The following is a 21,538-nucleotide window of genomic DNA, read 5'->3' as shown; positions in this document are numbered from 1 at the left end:
CCTGATCAAAATTTTTTGAAGGAAAAAGTGGGGTCCATCTTGGATTCGGAGAAATACAGTATTATATTTTTTTCGGAATGAAATTAAACATACACCTTCACATAGTATCTGATTTCGAAAAATAACAAACAAGTAAGCCGTAGTGTGGATATCATCTGCGAAAACGCAAGTTTTGAACAAACTGATTGCCGTTTCATACCAATTTTTATGTGCATGGTGGTTTTCCTACCTTTCTACAAAATTCAGATATAACGACAAACCGTTAGAGCGAGAACATTTTTTGATGTTATGAATTCTCACTGTAACGGACTTCTGCTGTATTTTAAAATTCACTGAAACACACGACTTCTTTGTTTGCTGTTGTACACGTGCAACATTTTGTTCCATATGTTCTTTTGTCAAGGTGAATGCAAATTTATCCTCACAAGTTTGTTTAAATATGTTCTCAAATACAGCTCACTATTCCATTCCTATCTGAACACAATAAATACAGTAGAACCTCGATAATTCGAAATCGGTTAATTCAAAATCCCACGTAATTCGAAGAAGCTCTTGTTCCCGGATACATGAGATACAGTTTTGCACGTTATTTAAATTGTTTAATTCGAAATACGGAAAATTCGTAATTCGAACTACAATGTCGGCCCCATTACCGAAATTCAGACTTTTAATTCGAAACTGCCTTTACATTTTAAAACAATAGTATGTTACAGAGTAATTTCAACTCCAAATTTATCCGCGTTATATTAGAACGCGTGTTCCGGAACATGGAGGGGTAGCTTTCCGCACTTACACTCCCTTCGGTGGGTCTACAGTGCGCTTCATGATTGCTAAGTTGAATGAAATCTGAATTCTTTTGTATTCAACCTTTTCAGGAACGGCATAATATCACGCAACAGGCATTGTGCGGGAAAACAGAATGCGCGAACACTGGCAATGCCGACAGTTGACGAAAAAGCGTAGCTCATATAATAAATTCGTAGGCACCGAACAATACTGTCACTGCCGATGAAACTGCATTGCTTTATTTTAAAGCGAGCCCAAACGGTCTTATGGTTTTAAAGGAGAAAGTGCCAGCCAGGGAATCGTACAAGGGTCGGGGATGGGGGTCATTGTAGTGCGTTGCAATTGCAATGCACATGGAAGCGAGAAACTTTATCCCCTCGTCATAGAAAAGTTCGATAAGCTACGTTTTAAGGGCGTCGGGCACTTTCCATCCCAGTACAAAGCATCTAAAAATGCAAACAGTACAAATATCCAAAAAATAATGCATTTGCACAGGGGAACCAGCATAATTTATCCTCGTCTTTGAATTGTGTGAATTTTTTTTCTTACGTTGCGTGAGGTTATGTTCGTCAGTGATTTATCCAAGTGCATTATTTGAACATTGTAAATGCACCTTGTTGGATATATTTCGAAATAGTTTTTCTATGGCATTGGAAAGGTTTAAACTGTGAATCGAGGTGATTGCATGCATTAATGGGTCTTAGAATACTTTGTGACGCGGCAAGTGTTTACATTTCTGAAGTACAAGAAAAGTGCCATGGCGGGAAATCGTACAAGGATAGTCATAGGAAAGTTTGATTTTAAGGGCATCGGGTACTTTCTGTGTAAATTCAAGGCATCTAAAATGCATACAGTATAGTACTCCAATGAATAAAGCACTTGCACATGGGAGCCAGCATAGATTTCTCCTCGTCTTTGAATCGTGTTTATTTTTCTTTCGTTGCGTGAGGTTATATTTGCTAGTGAGATATGTAAGTGCATTATTTGAATACTGTAAATGCACCTTTTTGGATACATTTTGGAAATAGTTCTTTTTCATAGCATTTGAAAGGTATAAACTGTGAATCAAGGTTAACTGCATGCAGTAACGGGCCTTAGAATATTTCGTAACGCGGCAAGGGTTGATACTTCTGAATTGCGAATTGGCGGTTAATTCAAAATCACGTAATTTGAAGTCCAATTTTTGAGTCCCAACGACTTCGAATTAACGAGGTTTTACTGTAATTCAATTAATTATTACTAAAATAGTTTTAGCTGAAGGTTAAGTTTTCAGGCAAACCTCAATTAAGACATTAACAGTAAGTTAATAAGTGCATAATCTTGAGAATGTCAGTTCATTATAATAAAAGAGCAATGAAGGTTATCAAATATTAGAAGAAATATACTTACTGCAGAATAGACACTCTCTAAATGAATTAAATGATCACAGATCTTTCACATGCTTCTCATACTCTGAATGCAACTGTCTCTTGTATTCGACTTGGTTCTGCCACAATGCTGCTGCTTGAGGATTCAATGGACTTTCATTGTTAGGTTCTGAAACAAGAAATGAAATTTTAATCATGTTAATAAAATCTGAAACTTAGAGCAAAATGAAATATTTCTTAAGTTAATATCTAGACAATTTCTTTAGATATGTAGAACCACTATTACTTCTTTCTTATAATACAATTGCTCTTTACTTGGCATTTGGTCATTAGTTAATATCTGTTCTTAACATACTAACCCCCTAGTAGAGATTGTATGGAGAGGAGAAGTGTGCGAACATCATAGAGGGCAGACCATTTTTCCTTTAAGATATCCAAACAGATATTTCCAGCATGGTCAACATTTGGATGGTAGCAAGGTGTCGAGAACTTCACCACAGGTGCTGAATATGGGTAACTATGTGGAAATTCAAGGCTAAGTTTGTATGTTAGGCCTTCATATACCTGGGGGAAAAAAAAAAAAAAGCAAATGAAAATTCAATAACAAAACAGTATACACTAAATACTAGAACCTGGATGTTTAGGTACTTAACCTTATTAGTGCTACACCTAAAATGCATACCCATGCAAAAAATGCCAAGCATATTTAATGTCATTTACCCACTTAAAAAAATATTTGTTCGAAGTAAACCATTGGTCATCACAGCTTAATGAAACTTACTCTGATTCTAATCATTCTGGTATCATCTAATTATACTACAGTTGATATAATCATAAACTTAAAAATTAATATTTAACTGTTCATTCTTATAGACTGCTACAAGTTTTTATAAAATTTGAATTCTATGTGCATTTTGTCAGAAGTTATTTGAAAACCAAATACAAGTTATATAATGGTATCTTGCACAACACCCAACTATCTTTTTATGATCAGAAAACAAAAAATAAATCAGGTTTTTATAAAATACATTTTATGGCACATGTGTATTTTCTTCAATTATTCTCGTGAGAATTGTGAATGTTTTATCTTTTTAATTATCTAATTTGTTTTTTAATAATCTCACTTATTTCTTAGTCACAATATATACATTTCAAAATACTCTTAATTACTCTCCAACTCTACTATTTCAAAACTCTGTAAGCCATAGAAGGCCTCATTTTTAGTAATGCCACATTTTTTCCAGGCCGTAGTCCTAGAGGCAGGAGACATGCCTAAGAATTTTAACAATGTACTGCATTGCATACCTATTTTACTCTTAACAGTAATTGCAGGAAAGTTAAAGTAAACATACAGGCCTGCTCTATAGGTCTGGAAAAGTGGTTTAGTATCTCCCTCTGATACACTACCCCATAACAGATTGTTCATAACCGCATTTGGAACATCATTTGTTTCACGATTCGATTATCACCATCAGTGTTATCATACACGCAATAAGTCTCATCTTCACTTTTTTTTTAAACCTCAGGTGAAAAGGAACTGAAAGAATCTGACGTACCTGGACTGATGTGCAAGTTACATACATCGAAAAGAAGCCGGCATGGGTTTAACAACTTGCTTATCACAGCTGCACTTGCTAATTCTGTATCCGTACCACTTTCTAGCAAGACACACAAAGTAACATCCAAATAATGACTCAATCTCCTAAATAAGCTCATAAATACAGTAAAACCTTTTTAATTCAAAGTTGTTGGGACGCAAAATCTAACTTCGAATTAACCGCTAACTCTTAATTCAGAAATTCCAACCCTTGCCGCGTCACTAAATATTCTAAGACCTGTTACTGCATGAAATTAACCTTGACTCACAGTTTAAACCTTTCAAATGCCATGATTTTTTCTTCTTCTTCTTTCAAAATGTATCCAACAAGGTGCACTTGGATAACTCTGACAAACATAACCTCACGCAATGAAAGAAAACTAATATTGAATCAAAGATGAGGAAAAATCTATACTGGCTCCGCTGTGCAAGTACTTTATTCATTGGATTACTGTACTGTATGCATTTTAGATGTCCTGTACTTGCATGAAAAGTCCCCGATGCCCTTAAAACATCGTAGCTTATCAAACTTTCCCATGACGAGAGGAGAAAGTCTTTCGCTTCCGTCTACATTACAACACACTACAGTGACTATCCTTGCACGATTTCCCGCCATGGCATTTCTCTTGTAATTCAGAAATGCCAACCCCTGCAGTGTCACAGAGTATTCTAAGACTAATAATAAATAATGTTATTTGTTTTACGTCCCACTAACTACTCTTTTACGGTTTTCAGAGACGCCGAGGTGCCGGAATTTAGTCTCGCAGGAGTTCTTTTACGTGACAGTAAATCTACCGACACGAGGCTGACGTATTTGAGCACCTTCAAATACCACCAGACTGAGCCAGGATCGAGCCTGCCAAGTTGGGGTCAGAAGGCCAGCGCGCCTCAACCGTCTGAGCCACTCAGCCCGGCATTCTAAGTTTGCAATCACCTTGATTCACAGTTTAAACCTTTCAAATACCATGGAAAGAATTATTTCTGAAATGTATTAAGAAGGTGCATTTACATTATTCAAATAATGCACTTGGATAAATCACTGACAAACATAACCTCTAGCAACGAAAGCAGAATATAAGACTGTGAAAGTGAACCTCAAGGCAAAATATTAGACATGAAATTCACCATTTTAATCTGTTATTGTTACATTTTAAGTTTAGGATTTAGAACTGCTTATAAATCTCAGATAAAGTAACATTTTACATAGCTGTATCTTCTATTTTGACAATAGATGTTAATCGTATGTTCAGCAGCTTAAGAAAGAAACTAGTCTTGCAATTGCAATGTATTTTTAAATTTAAATACATATACTTGTAATTATAACAAGTATTGATTAGGTGAAACTCTCCACCCTATAACTGAACTGTCGAACTATCAATACACACAAGAATCTTAACATATGATAACACGTTCCGTGCGGTTCGGGTCACCATGTGCCCCGAAACATGTTACTCTTATCCGTCGGTGCGAACTTCCCAGAATTGCGAAGTAAGTAACTACGTCCTAGTTACGAATTTCCGTTAACTAATGGCAACATAGTGTTCCAATTGAAGCAAAGGATCGAGGCATACTGCTAGTTTTGATCGGCCCACCGGTGACCCGAAAGAAGTTTTTTTCATCTTCCATTCATATCGCTTCGGGTCACCCTGAGTCCCGATTGTTGTCTGACCTAAATTTTTACGCGGGAATCGCTTGGCGCGGTTACGGTGAATGAAGAATAGAGTGTTGCTGCCCGCAGATAGTAGATTGTTGTTTAAGGAGTACCACCCTTCTGATATCTGCTTTCTACATTGCTCTTAGGAAAGCCAATAGAGGTTATTGGAATAGTTATTGACATATTTACTATCTTCCGTATATAATATTTACAAGCAATTTCAAGTCCTTTTTTAGGTATGGAGCTTTCACATTCTGACACACCGGTGGCACGGAAAAGAAAGAGGGTTAGGACAGCACTGGGGTGGGCCTATATTACGTTCCGTGCGTTTCGGGTCACCATGTGCCCCGAAACATGTTACTCTTATCCGTCGGTGCGAATTTCCCATAATTGCGAAGTAAGTAACTACGTCCTAGTTACGAATTTCTGTTAACTAATGGCAACATAGTGTTCCAATTGAAGTGAAGGATCAAGGCATACTGCTAGTTTTGATCGGCCCACCGGTGACCCAATTATTTCCGGGGTCATTTCTGTTTCACGCAATTGTTGAATCGGAACACTGTCGCACAGATAAATACACTGGAATGTCTCCTCAACAATAACGCACACAACAAGTGCACTTGCATTCTTTAGGATTTAATACTAGGGAGTAAACAAAGTCAAATTCGTCAGGTCACCGGTGACCCGAACCGATAATAACTAAAGGCAGCATCGGGTCACCGGTGGGCCGATACGACGTAACATTAAGTCATCGAAATTCACTGCCGCAGGGAACGTGATAACCACATAAACTTTTCTTGCCGGTAGTTTTAATTAGAACACTTGCCCCTTCCTTCCCAGAAATGGTAGTTCCTTGGCATGTTAAAATACACAGGAGCTTGGTAAGCTTCCGCGAGTGGAGATGCGAGTTCTGCGGCCTTAAACTGATCACGTGTATGTGAAACTTTGTAACATTATCGGAGCAGTCGTTAGGCAGATTTTGGCACAAAAAAGTTTTCCGCCGCAAAGACAAGTTATTACGCCACATTAAGCTAAACCGAGTAACCCATTATGACTTGCCTTGAATAAGTTTCCTGGAATATCGTGTGATCTTGCAATCCCACATGCTTTAGGTTGTAATAAAATTAAAATTATAAACACTGATTTTTAATGAAATTGCAATATACAGTGAAACTTTGAGATTAAACCAACTGCTCCTATTCGTAACTAGTTTTATTTGGCAAAAGATCACAAAATCAATATATTTTTATCCTCGCCAAAATGACCAGTCCTTCCCTTAGCACGTGACCGTTCTGGTCATAGGTGGTTGGACATACAGTCCCAAACTCAACAGTCTTACAAACAGTTTATGAAATATTGTGATTTTAATGTATTAGTGGTAGTAAAGTTTGATACCCTCTTGAAGAAGACCACCACCTCTAAAAAACCTGATTTTTGGTTATGTATCATCACATCGGCTTGAAATGATTTGACTGAATGTGTATATCGATATACGGTACAGACTAGGCGTTTTGGTATTGAACCATATCATCATATGCTTCAAATAAATAATTTTTAATATTGCATAACACTGTGGGCTCGTTTCGTAACATAGCTTTGTGAGGGAGGCAGTTAGAAGACGGATGGATACTGGACCGCGATGTTGCAAGAGACCTGCCAGTACCTAGCTGGTAGCAACTGTCTTTTTTAAATTTGAACGAAGTAGGTGGGGAGATGTAATAGATAAGAAAAATGTTCCACCGATCAATACATTTATTGTGGATGAATTATTACACTAGTACCGGTTTCGACCTATCTTGGCCATCATCAGCTAGCACACAAATTTACAGTCATGGGATAAATTACAAAGAAGTTACTTAAGAGCATCCGGATGTCTGATAAAAATGGAAGTAAAATATATTGCAGATTGTTGCGTTAAAATACCTCTGATTAAAAGTAGTGATGGTTAGAATAAACTAAAACCTATTGATTGAGCATGGACATGAGTACATAAACACATCAAAATATATATGCCACATCATAAGACACTAAAAATATATAGCACATTAAACACATTAAAACATGGTATATATTAAAAACGTCTATTAAAATTTGAGTTCATGTTGCGTTGCATTCATTCTTCAATCCTCTTGTAGTTCTTGTGTTGATTAAGTTGAATATCGAGAATGTTCTATGGTTGATATACTTTGTATTGGTATGTTATAAGAACTCTTGTCTGTAAAATTTGAAAATTAAGTTGATGTAGCAAGATAGGTTTTAATACCAGAGTAGTTGGTGGTGACACTTCTCTCGTCTATGCACGTTATATGGTCGTTATCTGTAAAGAAAAGCTAACGTGAGTATAGCGTATGTATGAAGGAATGCCTAGATGTATGTGTGAAATGAAAAAAGTACTTACTGTTGTTGCTGTGGAGGTTGTGTACCGATATGTTTGGATATTTGTTGTGCTCTGCTGCGAGTACGTCTGGGGCTCATGTGAGCTGTGTGGATGGATGTTGGTGGAGGGGATGGAGGAGTAGCTATTGTGATGGTAGGGGCGGGGTTAGGTTTGTGATTCGTCGGTTTGTTATGACGTGTGTTTACTAATTTGAGATAGTCGTTTTTTATTGCAGGAATGACTTTGTCAAAAATGATACTGGTTTTCTCTGTAATGTCGTTAATGTTATGATTGGGGTTAGCGTATTGATCCAAAGTAATATAGAAATCTTCGGTTATGTTGAGCAGGGGGCCCTTAGAGTTTATGTTTAATATCATCATGTCATTATTGATGTCTGTGAAGTTGTGCTTAGATTCTTCTACATGTTGGCCTATTGATGAGAAATGGTTGTGCTTTACTGCATTTACATGTTCATTATAACAGACTTCATTTCACACATACATCTAGGCATTCCTTCATACATACGCTATACTCACATTAGCTTTTCTTTACAGATAACGACCATATAACGTGCATAGACGAGAGAAGTGTCACCACCAACTACTCTGATATTAAAACCTATCTTGCTACATCAACTTAATTTTCAAATTTTACTGACAAGAGTTCTTATAACATACCAATACAAAGTATATCAACCATAGAACATTCTCGATATTCAACTTAATCAACACAAGAACTACAAGAGGATTGAAGAATGAATGCAACGCAACATGAACTCAAAATTTAATAGACGTTTTTAATATATACCGTGTTTTAATGTGTTTAATGTGCTATATATTTTTAGTGTCTTATGATATGGCATATATATTTTGATGTGTTTATGTACTCATGTCCATGCTCAATAGGTTCTAGTTTATTCTAACCATCACTACTTTTAATCAGAGCTATTTTAACGCAACATACTGCAATATATTTTACTTCCATTTTTATCAGACATCCGGATGCTCTTAAGTAACTTCTTTGTAATTTATCCCATGACTGTAAATTTGTGTGCTAGCTGATGGCCAAGATAGGTCGAAACCGGTACTAGTGTAATAATTCATCCACAATAAATGTATTGATCGGTGGAACATTTTTCTTATCTATTACATTGAATCCAATCAATACGGAATATGAAACTTATAAATAATAATAGTAGGTGGGGAGAACCGCCACATCAATCTTTGTTCGGCGAGTTTCGAACTTGGCCAATCACAAGCTCGTAGGAGTACGGGGAGCCTGGGAGCTACCGAACCACTTCAGGACAACTAACTTTGTAATTGCATCAGTAAACCAGTAACATATTATGAAAGTAATCAGTAGGGAGCGGATTTTTATGTAATTAAATTTTTCTTTTTGCGTAAGTTTTAACGCAAGTTACAAAGTTCATTATTCCTATTGTGCATCCCCAAGTGTAAAAACAATCTTATTTCACATAAAAACACATTTTCACATCTTTTAAACTTAAATACATATTTGAAGAAAATCTATAATAAGCACATAAATCTGCAATATTTGTTATCAATAAAATTTAAAATGCTTTTGTGTTATAAAATAATGCTCATATTTTCATTTTATGATTACAGTATGGTTTTTAACAGTGTATTTAACATCGTGTATCTTAATATTTCAGCTATTTATAGACTTCCCTCCAGAAGTTCTAAAACTCTCTGGTCACTGGCTTCGTTGTTACATTTAGACAGCAATTTGATTTGATTTGCTGCACAAGTTGTTTCCTTGCATGATGTCATTCCAACTCGCTTTTATGAGTCAGCCTGCTCAGGTTTTGTTTATAGAATATCAGCGAAAGGCAATCACGGAGAGATAAGGTGACTTAATTCCGTTACGACATGAAGACTAAGAAGAATATTGCCCCACCATTACGTAGTGGAATTTCATCACTCCTAAGAGTAAGGTTAGCTGTTCGGGTCCATACATCATTTCCGTGGACATGTGATTTTGTATGGATTTCTAAGAAATATTTCCTTCAGTGTCCGCTGTTAATTCTTTTCATTGAAACTGTGATTCACTGTAAATGTGTGTGTCATAACCTGCAAAATAATGCCAAAAGAGAAGTCGAGTACAAGGTCGCGTCTTCAACAATATGTAGTGGAATTTAAAAGCATTTTCACTACCGATGGAAAAGTATTATTTTGTCAACCATGTGATAAAACAGTAAGTGCAGATCAACATTCTCAAGTAACCCAGCATTTGTCTGGAAACAAGCATACTGCGGCTGCTTCGCGTGTGCGTTCGCGAGAATTACTAATAACTGCACCAGCTACTTCAAATGCAGGCCCATCTAAATATTCCCAGTATTATTTAGACCTGTGTAGAGGATTTGTTTGCGCCGACATTCCTCCTGGCAAGATAAATAATCCGGGACTGAGAAATTTCCTAAGAAAGTACATTAATTTTGAGCCTCCAGACGAATCCACATTAAGGAAAAACTATCTCCCAAAATGTTGCAAAGAAACTTTACAGAGAATTCGGGCAGTATGTGATAGCGAAAAACTGTGGGTGAGCATTGACGAAACCACTGATTAAAGTGGCAGAAAAGTAGGTGTTGTAGTTGGTGTGTTGAAGAATGACAAAACTGCTTGTGAACATTCTTATTTGCTAGTGTGTAAAGAAATGCTTGCTGCAAACCATGTCACTGTAGCTAGGTTATTCAATGAAGCCATGCACTTACTTTGGCCAAAAGGTATAAAATACAACCATGTATTGCTTTTACAGGTTATAAATATCATTCCCTATTGACGGTTGTCACTTTACAAATAAAAGTATTTATAAAATACTTATCAATACAATTTAACTCATCTGTTGGATGAAACAAAGTCTTTACATGTTTCGGCCTATTCTCAAGGCCATCTTCAGTAGCAGAACAATTGTTACATAACACAAACAAATTGAAAATCTTGATGAAATGAAATGACAGTGATCATGATTAATGAATTAAAAACATATTGAGGTACAAGGTCCTCTCATCTGATGGGTCGTTCTTGATTGTAAAATAAAACTTGCTGACAGTTAAAATGAAAACACTGTCCTAAGCAACGTAGTGAGACCATCAATATCATGGATTAAAATGTGTGTAACATCTGTAATGAGAAAAGGAATTATGAGCGGATGAAAAACAAGTTAAAAAAATAATGTAAGAAAAGGAAACTCATTTAACTTACTTGTAAATAAAAGTTGTAGTCTTGAATGAAATGACCTTGTCAGTCTCAAGTCACATTGACACCTAAGCTTGTGTGTGGCTTACTGTATCTGTGCCGATGCGGTTGGGTGGGGGAATGGAGGAGGGGCGAAGGGGCAGGGACGAGGTGAGTCACGGGAAGAGGGCGTTGGAGGAAGGGCGGGTCTTGTTCTAGAATGTCGGTAGTGAAACTCTTTTTTAAATAAATTGTTCACAGATAAGCAGGACTAAGGTTTCCAATAATATATTTTTCTTTTCGTTGATTTCATTAAAGATGTGCATGGGATTGTTATATTGGTCGATATCTATACAAATATTCTCTAGTATATTAAGTAAGGGACCTTTCTGTTCATAATGTAAGATCTTTAAATCTTTGTCAATTGTTGTATATTTGTGATTTTTCTCTCTACAATGTTCACTCATGGCTGAGTAGCGGTTGTACTTTAGGGCACTGATGTTCGGAGTATCTTATATTGAAGCTGCGGCCTGTTTGCCCAACATACGTTGAAAGAAATGATTGGCATTTTAATTTGTATATTCCAGAGTTTGAAAACATTTTTTGCTATTGACAGTATGAGAATTAAAAAATGTTTTTGCATTGGCGTGAATGGTCTTGAAAGCTACTTTTAACTTGTGTTTTTTAAAGATGTTTGGAATAGGATATTAAAGGTAAATGTAGTGAACTCCTCTTGGGTTTACTTTAAAATTTATTAAGAATTTTGTTCACAAAAGCTTTATTGAAACCATTACCTTCGGCTATAGTATAAATGGTGTTGATTTCCTTTCTAAAATTTTTACGGGACAAAGGAACATTAAGAGCTCTGAAAATCATTATCATAAGATGTCTTCTGCGTCCCTGGGTGTAGATAAGTCTGGTGGATTGTGTTTGTGTGAGTGGGCTTCCTGTAAGTATTAAAAGAAAGGGTCTTATTCTGATTGCGAATAATAGTTAAATTGAGATAATTAAGGGAATTATTGTTCTCGGATTCTATCGTAAACTTTATGTGCAGATCCACGTTAAGTAATTCAAGAACTCTTCCTATCAGTAGTATGAGAATCCAGGATAATAAAAACTATCAACAACAAAGCAAGTCCAATGTTTGATACCATTAATTTTGCCTATAATATGAGTATTCAAGGAAATCTACCTAAATATCAACGAGGATTCCCGAGGCCGGTGACCCCATCGGAAGACCCTTCTGTTGGCATTGCGCCCTGGTGGGGGTGTGATAAGCGTCATGCAATTATAATTAGTTATGGAGGAATATATATTTCATTTTCAAAAGCAAGAAGATCGTACTGTACATACAGTAAGAACAGGCCAGGCCGAGATGGCAGGTTTCACCATACCACAGACTGTTGTCTCCATTGAGATTAACAAAAACAATGAACAGCAGAATTAGAATTCTCAGAAATCGTGACGAGGGGGAAAGAGAAAGGCACGAGTTGTTGACTAGTTGCGGAAGGTTTTCATAGCCCCGGGCAGTCTAGGTAGTGGAAAGAGCGCAGAGAGCCGGGTGCAAATTTCTGAGAAATTATGGCGGGGTATCTCCATGTAACTAGCGGGAGATGAACGCGGGGTTGGCACTGGAAGAAAAAAATATGAGCCTTCCCGGTCACGTGGTTTAGGTGGACCAATGGAAAAATTCACTTGACCAAAGCAAGGCGACAACTTCGTATTATAAGAAGCACTAGCGAGGCTAACTCCGTGGATTAAACTGATAGAAGGAAGTGAATTATCAATTCAGAATAAAGTGGAATTTAGGAGCCTTACTATATCATAAAACTTATAAAAAGTTAATAATTGCGGGAGATTGCATGGTGTAATTCTGAGAATTCATGGACGCTATTCGTTGATTGGCTCAAGGCAAAGGAAGCCACAAAAGAGCGCGAAATCCCAAGCCGGGATACGGCAGCTAAATTCGCGAATATATCCATTACCAGCGAACGATAATAGTTGAGAATTGGTATAGAGCCTTTGAGAACATAATTACATCATTGGATCACATATTTAAGCCACGGGCCGAACCGCAAAGTGCCGTATGAAGATATCGGGACTGCGCGTCCCAAGATGAACTCCGGTGAACTCGGAAGAGAGGGGATACAAGTATAAATATGAGGTCGTGGACAAGGACTGACAACTACTTCTGACAAAGTGTTCGGGCGGATACCACGCCAGGGGTGCGCAACTACTTTTGGCAAAGCGTTCGAGCGGTCACCACGTCAGGGGTGCGTGACAACCTCTGATATTTGTTCAAGCCGTGATTACGCCAGGGGTGCGAGTGTGTACTTACTCGTGGAGTAGGGTTCGAAGTATTATATTGTTACATAGTACAGTGATTCATGACGTGATGTAGCTCATATTACAGTCTTGAGCAGTCTACTAGTATGAAGTGTTTCAAATAGACAGGACTCAGTAAAGCATAACTTACGGAGTGTGAGATTCTACCAACAGATTAGGAAGTGCGTTACATGAGAACGGTCACGAGTGTTTATGTCACCTAGTAAGCAGTCGATTCTAAACTGATACCTGGTCAGCTACACGAACGTGAGACGGGAAATTCAAGTGCGCGCACGGGCCGTTGTAAAGAGAATCCTGAGGTATCCCATGTTCCTAGTGTCCGGGAAAGGAATGAAGAATGTATATCTACATTAAGTGGGCTAGATACAAGGCCGAGAGTGTAAAATTTGTGAGTAGAATTTAGGGTGGAAATTATTCCAAAGTGCAACAGTTATTTTATTTGTTTTTATTCAAAATGTGTAAAGTTGAAAAGGGTCAAGGATTAATTCTTCAAGCTGGCATGAATACCAGTGGAATGCAGGGCTAAAGACTGGACGGGGCCTGTGCTTCTCGTCCGGTTTTAGCAGACTACAATGGCAGAGATGAGTAACCTTTTAAAATATTAGTAGATTGCTATCATTAGGGGGAGGAAATCATATTATTTTATCATGGTAACTTGATTGTGAAACGAGCCGTTTCCGGCTCGTATAAATTCAAAGATAGATAGACAAAGGGACAAATTAATATGTACATGATTAGATCGAGCACTCATCATAATTTTGATTATTAAATAGAGTATAGTAGGGTTGAGTTGTTCATTCAAGTGCTTGAGTTGTTTGATATGATAAGGAGCACGTTTCACGTACAGATAATGTTAATATTCATTTAGAAGTGCTTCCAAAGTGTTTTTCCGTTATCGGAACCTTTATAGATATTAAGGCATGTTGTTAAGATAATCCAGAGGTAGGATTGCCAAGTGATTTAAATTGTTGTGGGACGGAATGAAGTCCATTGATTTGTTTGTAAATATCGCGAAGTTCGCCAGTGGACAAAATAATAATAATCTGTACAAGTGTCGAAGTAGTACATTAAAATTTGGTAATGTGTAAAGGCGTGTTTAATAATAATAATCTTTGAGAATAAAGACACGGGCCAAGTTGGATAGAATGATTGCAAATAAAAGTAATTTAAATGTGGAGATCACATGTGCCGTGAATAATTCATTTGGGCATTGAATCCGATTTTAACACTAATTCTTGATTTAACGTTTTTGGACTCCATAATAATCATACATAAATTTGGTAGGAACGAGATAGGCATTTTGATAATATGGTCACGCTATGTTTGAAGCCCAGAGTGATTTGAGCCAAAGGTTGAGATTTGGAGTTTTATGGGACAGAAATCCGGCCCGAAATGAAAGTGAATTGTACTGATGTTGATGAAGAAATAGATGGATCTTAAGGCCCACATAGAGGTTGTATTTATATACCGGTGTCTTGAGTGGCAGAATAGAGTCCACACACCGAGAGTTAATTAGTGAAAATGTTTTGAAGAGTTCCAATGGACAAATGGACTTCAAAATGGAAAAGGAAGGAATAATTTAATACTTGCACAGATTGGAGGTATTTGCCCAACTGCGAGGTGTTATGGGATTTGAGAATTGTCTTAGGAGCATATGGTCTCCATGAATTAACGACAGTACGAAAATAAGGTTGCGGGTTCAAACACTATTATGTCCCGACCGATGTGAATTCGGATCTTGGCGATTTTTGTTTGGGAGAGAACGTATGTGACTAAATTATAAAGATGGGGAATAAAAATAAAGATTCTCAAAAGAATAATACTATTAATAATAATAATAATAATAATAATAATAATAATAATATTCCAAGTAAATCATATCTGGATTGATTAGTGCCAAAATAAATTGGAATTGTAAAAGGGGTTATGCGTTAAACATATTAAGAGTGGACTACCGTGTAACAGGCGAAATTATTTTTTTTAAATTAATATTAATAATAATAAATATATATAAAAAAACAACTTTTTTTAAGAAGAATTTACTTTATATTTTGGACATGATGATGTTGGGAGTTGAAATGAAAAATTTGAGATTTTTAACTAATAATAATAATAATAATAATAATAATAATAATAATAATAATATTTGAAGGAGAAGAAGAATAATTAAAGAAGCTACTTTTATTTATTTCAGATGAAAATAAAAATCGCAAAAAGTTGAAATATCATTCCGAGGATGATTACGGGTTACGATAATCATGATCCCCACAGATAATAATAATAATAATAATAATAATAATAATATTTTTATTTTATTTATTTTCTTATTATTTCGGATGATGATGATGATGATGATGGATGATACTAGGGAAGTCAGCTGGCGAATTAACGTAATAATGTCAATTGGTTGTAAATAATAAGTTAATATGTGTAAAAGGCAAATCCCTACATCTGGACCATTAGGTTAGAGTTCCTTTGTCGTATTCCTTCAACTAACGATTAGCATATCTTGGTTAGGAACCCGGGGAGAGTTTGTAGTTTCCCGGGTTGGTCTCATCTAAATCAAAGTGGAGGCGATAACATGGTCCATGTGATCGCGCCTACTTAGCCAACAGGTAATTGGTCCATGATCAAATATGGTCATGGTGTTAACGAAGGTAAATCTGATACCTTCAGATATCAACGGTTCCACCACCCAAATGGAAGGGTGGCCAAAAGTGACAAATATTATGTAATCATTTTTCAGGAATAATTTGCCAAATTACCGGCAAATCAAGGGTCAACAGATTTTGTTGTGTGTAAAAATTATTTTGTTTACTTAAATAAAATGCTCCTTTAGCATTTGCAAGGAAACAGTTCCAGGTTCTTGTTCTTGTAGAATAGTAAACCCTTGGTGACCGTTTAAATATCCGTCCCCATCCCTAGGATGGAGCCTTCATAATTTCCCTTTGGTCTGAATATATATATATATAATTTGTGTGTTTTATGATGAGCCTTAAAGTTAAAGATTAGAGTGTCCCGTTCAACCCTGTAGTACTGATTGGATGGCGCCCTTACATTTAGTTTGAGATCTTATATCTCAAAATATTTTTTTATTGAGTATTAGTTGCGATGGATTCGGACCGCAACACTCCCTGAGATAAATGCTGGTTGGGACTCAGGCTTGGAGCGGGTACAGTATATGATATTAAAAGTGAAGGGACTATTATTTAATGTAAACTTGAAGATATGAACAAACTCGTCTATCTCCCCTACAGTCAATTTACTGAATTTGGAAAGATTGCTTTTTACTATTTTGATGGTTTTATTGACGGGTACATTTGCGTACATACTATGTCAAAGGAGTGAAGAATGTAATGTTTTGGTAAAGCAAGATCTTTTATTCTATTGCAGAATTCCAGGGAATTTTTAACTGATGTGATAGCTTGAAAGAAATAATGTGTTAAGAAAATTGTGAATATATTGGGATATTTCGTACGTCGGACTACTTCTGAAGTTAATAACGGGCCTTATAGGAACATCCACCTTGTGAATCTTCGGTAATGCTTTCGCCGTAAGTAACTTGGGATTCATGATAACCAATTTTGGTTTTTCTAGGTCATTAAACAAGAATAAAAGGTTATCTCTAATCTATTTACCACGTTAAAGTTACTGTTAGTAAGAAAGGATTGTGTTTTATTTACGTAGTCACTTTTCTTCATAACTACAGTAGCATTACCTTTATCTGCCTTGGTTACTATTAAATCGTTATCTTTAATTTTCTTTTTGAGATTGCGTATGTTGGTGATTTGTTCTTTATTGGGCTTACCAGTATGTTTCTGATCGAAAGAAGAAAGTAACTTTCGTTTGACATATTTAACCTTATCTTGAACGTTTGTAGGTAACCTTTTATTCTAATTCTGCTAATTCGGACTCAGCCAACGTAATGATTAAATCGTCATGGTTGGAGGACTATCCCAGTTATGTTTTGGCCCCTTATTCAATATCTTGAGGTCCCTAGAATCAAGGTCAACTTGACTGAGGTTCACTACCGGCAGGTGAAAAACATTAGATTCAGCGTTATTCTGCGGGTTTGGGATATTGTGGGAAGCTTTTATTAAGTTATTTCACTTCTTATCAAGAGTGCTTTGTCTTTTTCAGTAAAACCTTATCGAGTCTATTGGTGACGTGAGCTTGAAAAGAAGTCCATTCGAGAGGACATAATAAGGTCGAAACTTCCAAGCGAGTGTCGTAAAGACTATTGTTAAGAAGAGCTTTTTTCTTTTGAAGGAATTTAATTTCCTCTCTTATCCAAATTTTATCCGGTTTTTCATTGGGTCACGCAGGTTTTTGCCATGTGTGAGTTTTTGTATTGCTTTTCCTTACTGACAGTGCAGCTCACATGATAAAGGCAGCCAAAGACCTTTCTGTAAGCTTTCCGAAAATGATACACGTAACTTGCGTTGTTCATGCTCTACATAGGTTATGTGAAACTATGCAGGCTCAGTATCCTCAAGTGGATAAATTAGTGTCTAATGGCAAAAAAGTCTTTGTAAAAACACCCTCAAGAATCGATATCTTTAAAGAGAAAAACCCGGATCTTGCGCTTCCTCCTCTGCCTATCGTTGCGCAGTGGGGTACCTGGCTTAGCGCTGTGGTATACCACGCAGACAATATTGAAAGTTTTGCATCCATTGTGAACGCACTAGATAAAAATGACGCGTCGTCAGTTGAGATTCTTCAAGAGATACTGGAAGACAACTCTTTGAAAACTGATTTGGCATTTATATCTGCCAATCTAAGCTTCTTGTGTAAAACTATAGACATACTTGAAAAATACACTAACCTGTTGTCCAAAACAGTGAAAGAAATGCGCACTGTTGAAAATAAATTAGCTGCACTCCAGGCTTTGCAGGTACAGGGACTGTTAAAGGTCAAATATCAAAGTTTAATCAGGAAAAAGCAGAGGATTTCAAACAATGTGCCAAATTTCTAATGTATTAGAGGGTGCTCATGTTGGCGAAATTGATGGCGTTGGTGTTGGTGACATTCCTCTTTAACTATGCACACCCGACTTCCTGTGATGTGGAGCGATCGTTTTCGCAGTATAAGGTGGTTTTTTTTTAGAGATAATCGGCATGCATTTGTGATGGGCAATTTAGAGATGACCTTTGTTGTTCACTGCAGTTCTGAGACTACTTCCAGCAACTAATATTCCTGCGTGTGATGGGCGAGTACATACTGGTACCATTTTTTCAAAGATGATGGGTTGCTTTTGCCATATTTACATTATCTTTTAAAAAATAACCATAATATCTACTCTGGCATATCAAAAATTAATACACCATACTGCACGTTTCCATACACAGACACCAATTTGCCCTTAAGGAGCACGTTTGGTAGCACAATATTCTAATACAAAACATACTTATTTACTTCTTGAGGATGAGCAGTTATGTGATATTTAAAGGAAAATAATTTTAATTTGTTATCACATATTTTAAAGTTTTCAGCACATAAGAAATGAATTTTTTTCACATTTTTAGCACATAAAAATCTGCTCCCTAGTAATCAGTCACTGCACAAATATTACACAGTTCTGATATGTCCAGAATGACAAAGGTAATTTTTCTAATGTTTGCATGTATATAAAAGTTGATTAACTAAAGTTTATATAAGATTTTCGCACTCTCAACGGCTTCTCGTTCAAACTCAAGCAGCAGTTGAACCGTCACCCTATTCACTAAAGGGAGTTCCCCAGGTTCAAATAGAAGTGCGTGTGTCTTTAAAAGAACAAGTAGAGGGGAGAGTGTCGTCATTCCTGTGCTGTTCGTTGATGTTACACGTTCGCTCACCGAGATCGTACATGGCTAATGACGCTTTGTTTTGATTATTTGTGAGATAGGCCAGTGCTATATTCATGGAAGTTGTATTTATGACCGATTTTTCAGCACAATGCCTGTGCTGTGTATTATATTCCGATCCGGGAGTGATTTTAATTGGATTAAACAAAGGTAGTTACCTCCACCAGTGACGGTTATTCAGGTGATGCCAAAGTGCGGGTTCAACAAATGAATTTAAAAACCACCTAATCGATACTTCATTTTTTTACACGGGAAAAGGGGGAATGTCAATGTAAAGCAAAAAATGAATTAACACTACCCATATATACTTTATGGTCAGGAGAATAGTTTAAGGCAATGTCCAATCAAGTAAACGGAACAGTCATGGAAATATGACAAGTTTCAGAATACATGTACAACTGATGAAAGGGGAATGTCACCACAGAGCAAGAAACAAAAAGGGAACGTCAGCTTGGTATGGGTCAGCACTGTTTTACACTACGCCGAGTTGAGTTATGGAGAAGAATCCCAACGGTCCTGTGTCATATGAACCTACCGGAAAATATTCTGTAACAAATTTAATATAAGTTTTGGATATCCTTGCACGGATACGTGCAGTACATGTGACACTTATGCAGCTAGGGTTAAAATTAGAATGTCAAAAATAGAATCACTTAAAGATTGTGCAGAGCGTAAGGAAATTGAAGCTCAATTATATCACAGGCATTCAAAACAAATTGCATTTTAAAGAAGCTGAACAGTTTTATACATGTAAATGACTTGCAAAGCTCACTTCCAAAAAAAGATTTTGATAGGGAAGCAATAGCGATCGATCTCCAAAAGATTTATCCATTAATAACGCATACTGCCGTAGACAGCTCTCACTGTTCTTCAATATACATGTTTTGTCTATTGGACACACTGAATTCTACACATACCCAGAGACATTTGTACATAAAGCATCAGGTGAAGTGTGTTCTGTGTTACATCATTTTATATTTTGTGAACTTGGTGACAAGATAAAACACTTCATAATCTTCTGTGATTCTACATGTGGACAGAACAAGAACTGAACTGTTTTCACATTTCTCTACTTTGTAGTATATCATGACAAACTCCTCGATTCTGTGAAAATATTTCCAATTCGTGGGCACTTGTACTTAGAGTGCGATAGAAACATTAATCAGAAATTTGCAACTGAAACGCCACAAGGCTGGGTGGATCTTTTTTTTAAAATCATTTGCTTTACGTCGCACAGACACGGATAGGTCTTATGGCGACGATGAGGGAGGAAGGGGTTAGAAATGGGAAGGAAGCGGCCGTGGCCTTAATTAAGGTACAGGCCCCAGCATTTGCCTGGTGTGAAAATGGGAACCACGGAAAACCATCTTCAGGGCTGTCGACAGTGGGGTTCGAACCCACGATCTCCCGAATACTGGCCGCACTTACTGGATCATTTTAGGAGTGCCAGAAACAAGCCCTTCCCTTTCCATGTAATCGAAGTTGATCAACCAATGATTCATCATTGGACCACATTTTAGACTCCTTTGTACAGAAAAGTTTGTCCGTTTAAAACTAGACCTATAAGGGAACTTGTCATCTCCATTGAGCATCCACAATTCATGGAATACAGAGACAGTTACAATGGCCATTGGGAAAGATCTGTTGAAAATGCTCCAAGATCAACTCCACACTTCCCAGAAACACCAGTTAGTGAGTTCTTTCTTCCAGAGTCATCTTATGAATGTAAGTACAAGAGTTGGTGTACATTAAGTTGCTCTACATTTGTAAACATGCTGGGAATATTGAGATTTTAAATGTGTAATTTATTTCTATTTCAGGTTTACATTCCATCTCTGCAGCAACTTTTTCTGAACTGCACATCCTTAGATCATTTTGTGGACCAGAAGGAAGATCCTTCTTTGATACACTTCCTCACTATTAATTGACAGGGTAATTATATTATTTGTTAGGTTTTGTTAAAAGTGACATTCCTCTTTATTTCCGTGATAATGTGTTCATAAGACTGACATTCCCCTTTATTTTCGTGACAAATGTGTATTTACTTCATTTTCCATTTATTTGTCAATTATAAAACCTAATTCTACATTTTCATTATACCTATGTACAATACCAATACATTAGGTTCACCTTACATAATATCATACTTTATGTACATGTATTATTGTAGATAGTATTAAATGTTGAAACTTTCAAACTGAATTATCTCAGTTTGTAGAAAATATGACATTCCCCCTTTTTCTGTGTACCCTTCATATATTAACACACACAGAAAATGTTTCGACCACTTAGCGGTCATCTTCAGCTGTATAAAGATAGTCGAGATGAAAAACATTTGGACAGTAAGCACATTAAACCTTAAAACTATGTCCCA

The 21,538-nt window shown here is 36.6% G+C and overlaps 1 protein-coding gene across 1 annotated transcript in view; it reads right to left on the bottom strand.

Annotated features, from left to right (window-relative positions):
* The window catches only part of vih (ubiquitin conjugating enzyme vih), a 69,692-nt gene that overhangs the window by 6,324 nt on the left and 41,830 nt on the right, over positions 1-21,538 (bottom strand). Inside the window, exons 4-5 of the mRNA XM_067142474.2 lie at positions 2,513-2,717; positions 2,176-2,322 (exon numbers count right to left, since the gene is read on the bottom strand). Of these exons, the coding sequence (XP_066998575.1) occupies positions 2,210-2,322; positions 2,513-2,717 (318 nt within the window). The 3' untranslated portion in view covers positions 2,176-2,209. The remainder of the gene's footprint in view (positions 1-2,175; positions 2,323-2,512; positions 2,718-21,538) is intronic.

This window comes from Anabrus simplex, chromosome 1, assembly GCF_040414725.1.
Source record: "Anabrus simplex isolate iqAnaSimp1 chromosome 1, ASM4041472v1, whole genome shotgun sequence".
Taxonomy (NCBI): domain Eukaryota; kingdom Metazoa; phylum Arthropoda; class Insecta; order Orthoptera; family Tettigoniidae; genus Anabrus; species Anabrus simplex.
This window is presented reverse-complemented; position numbering and strand designations above follow the sequence as displayed.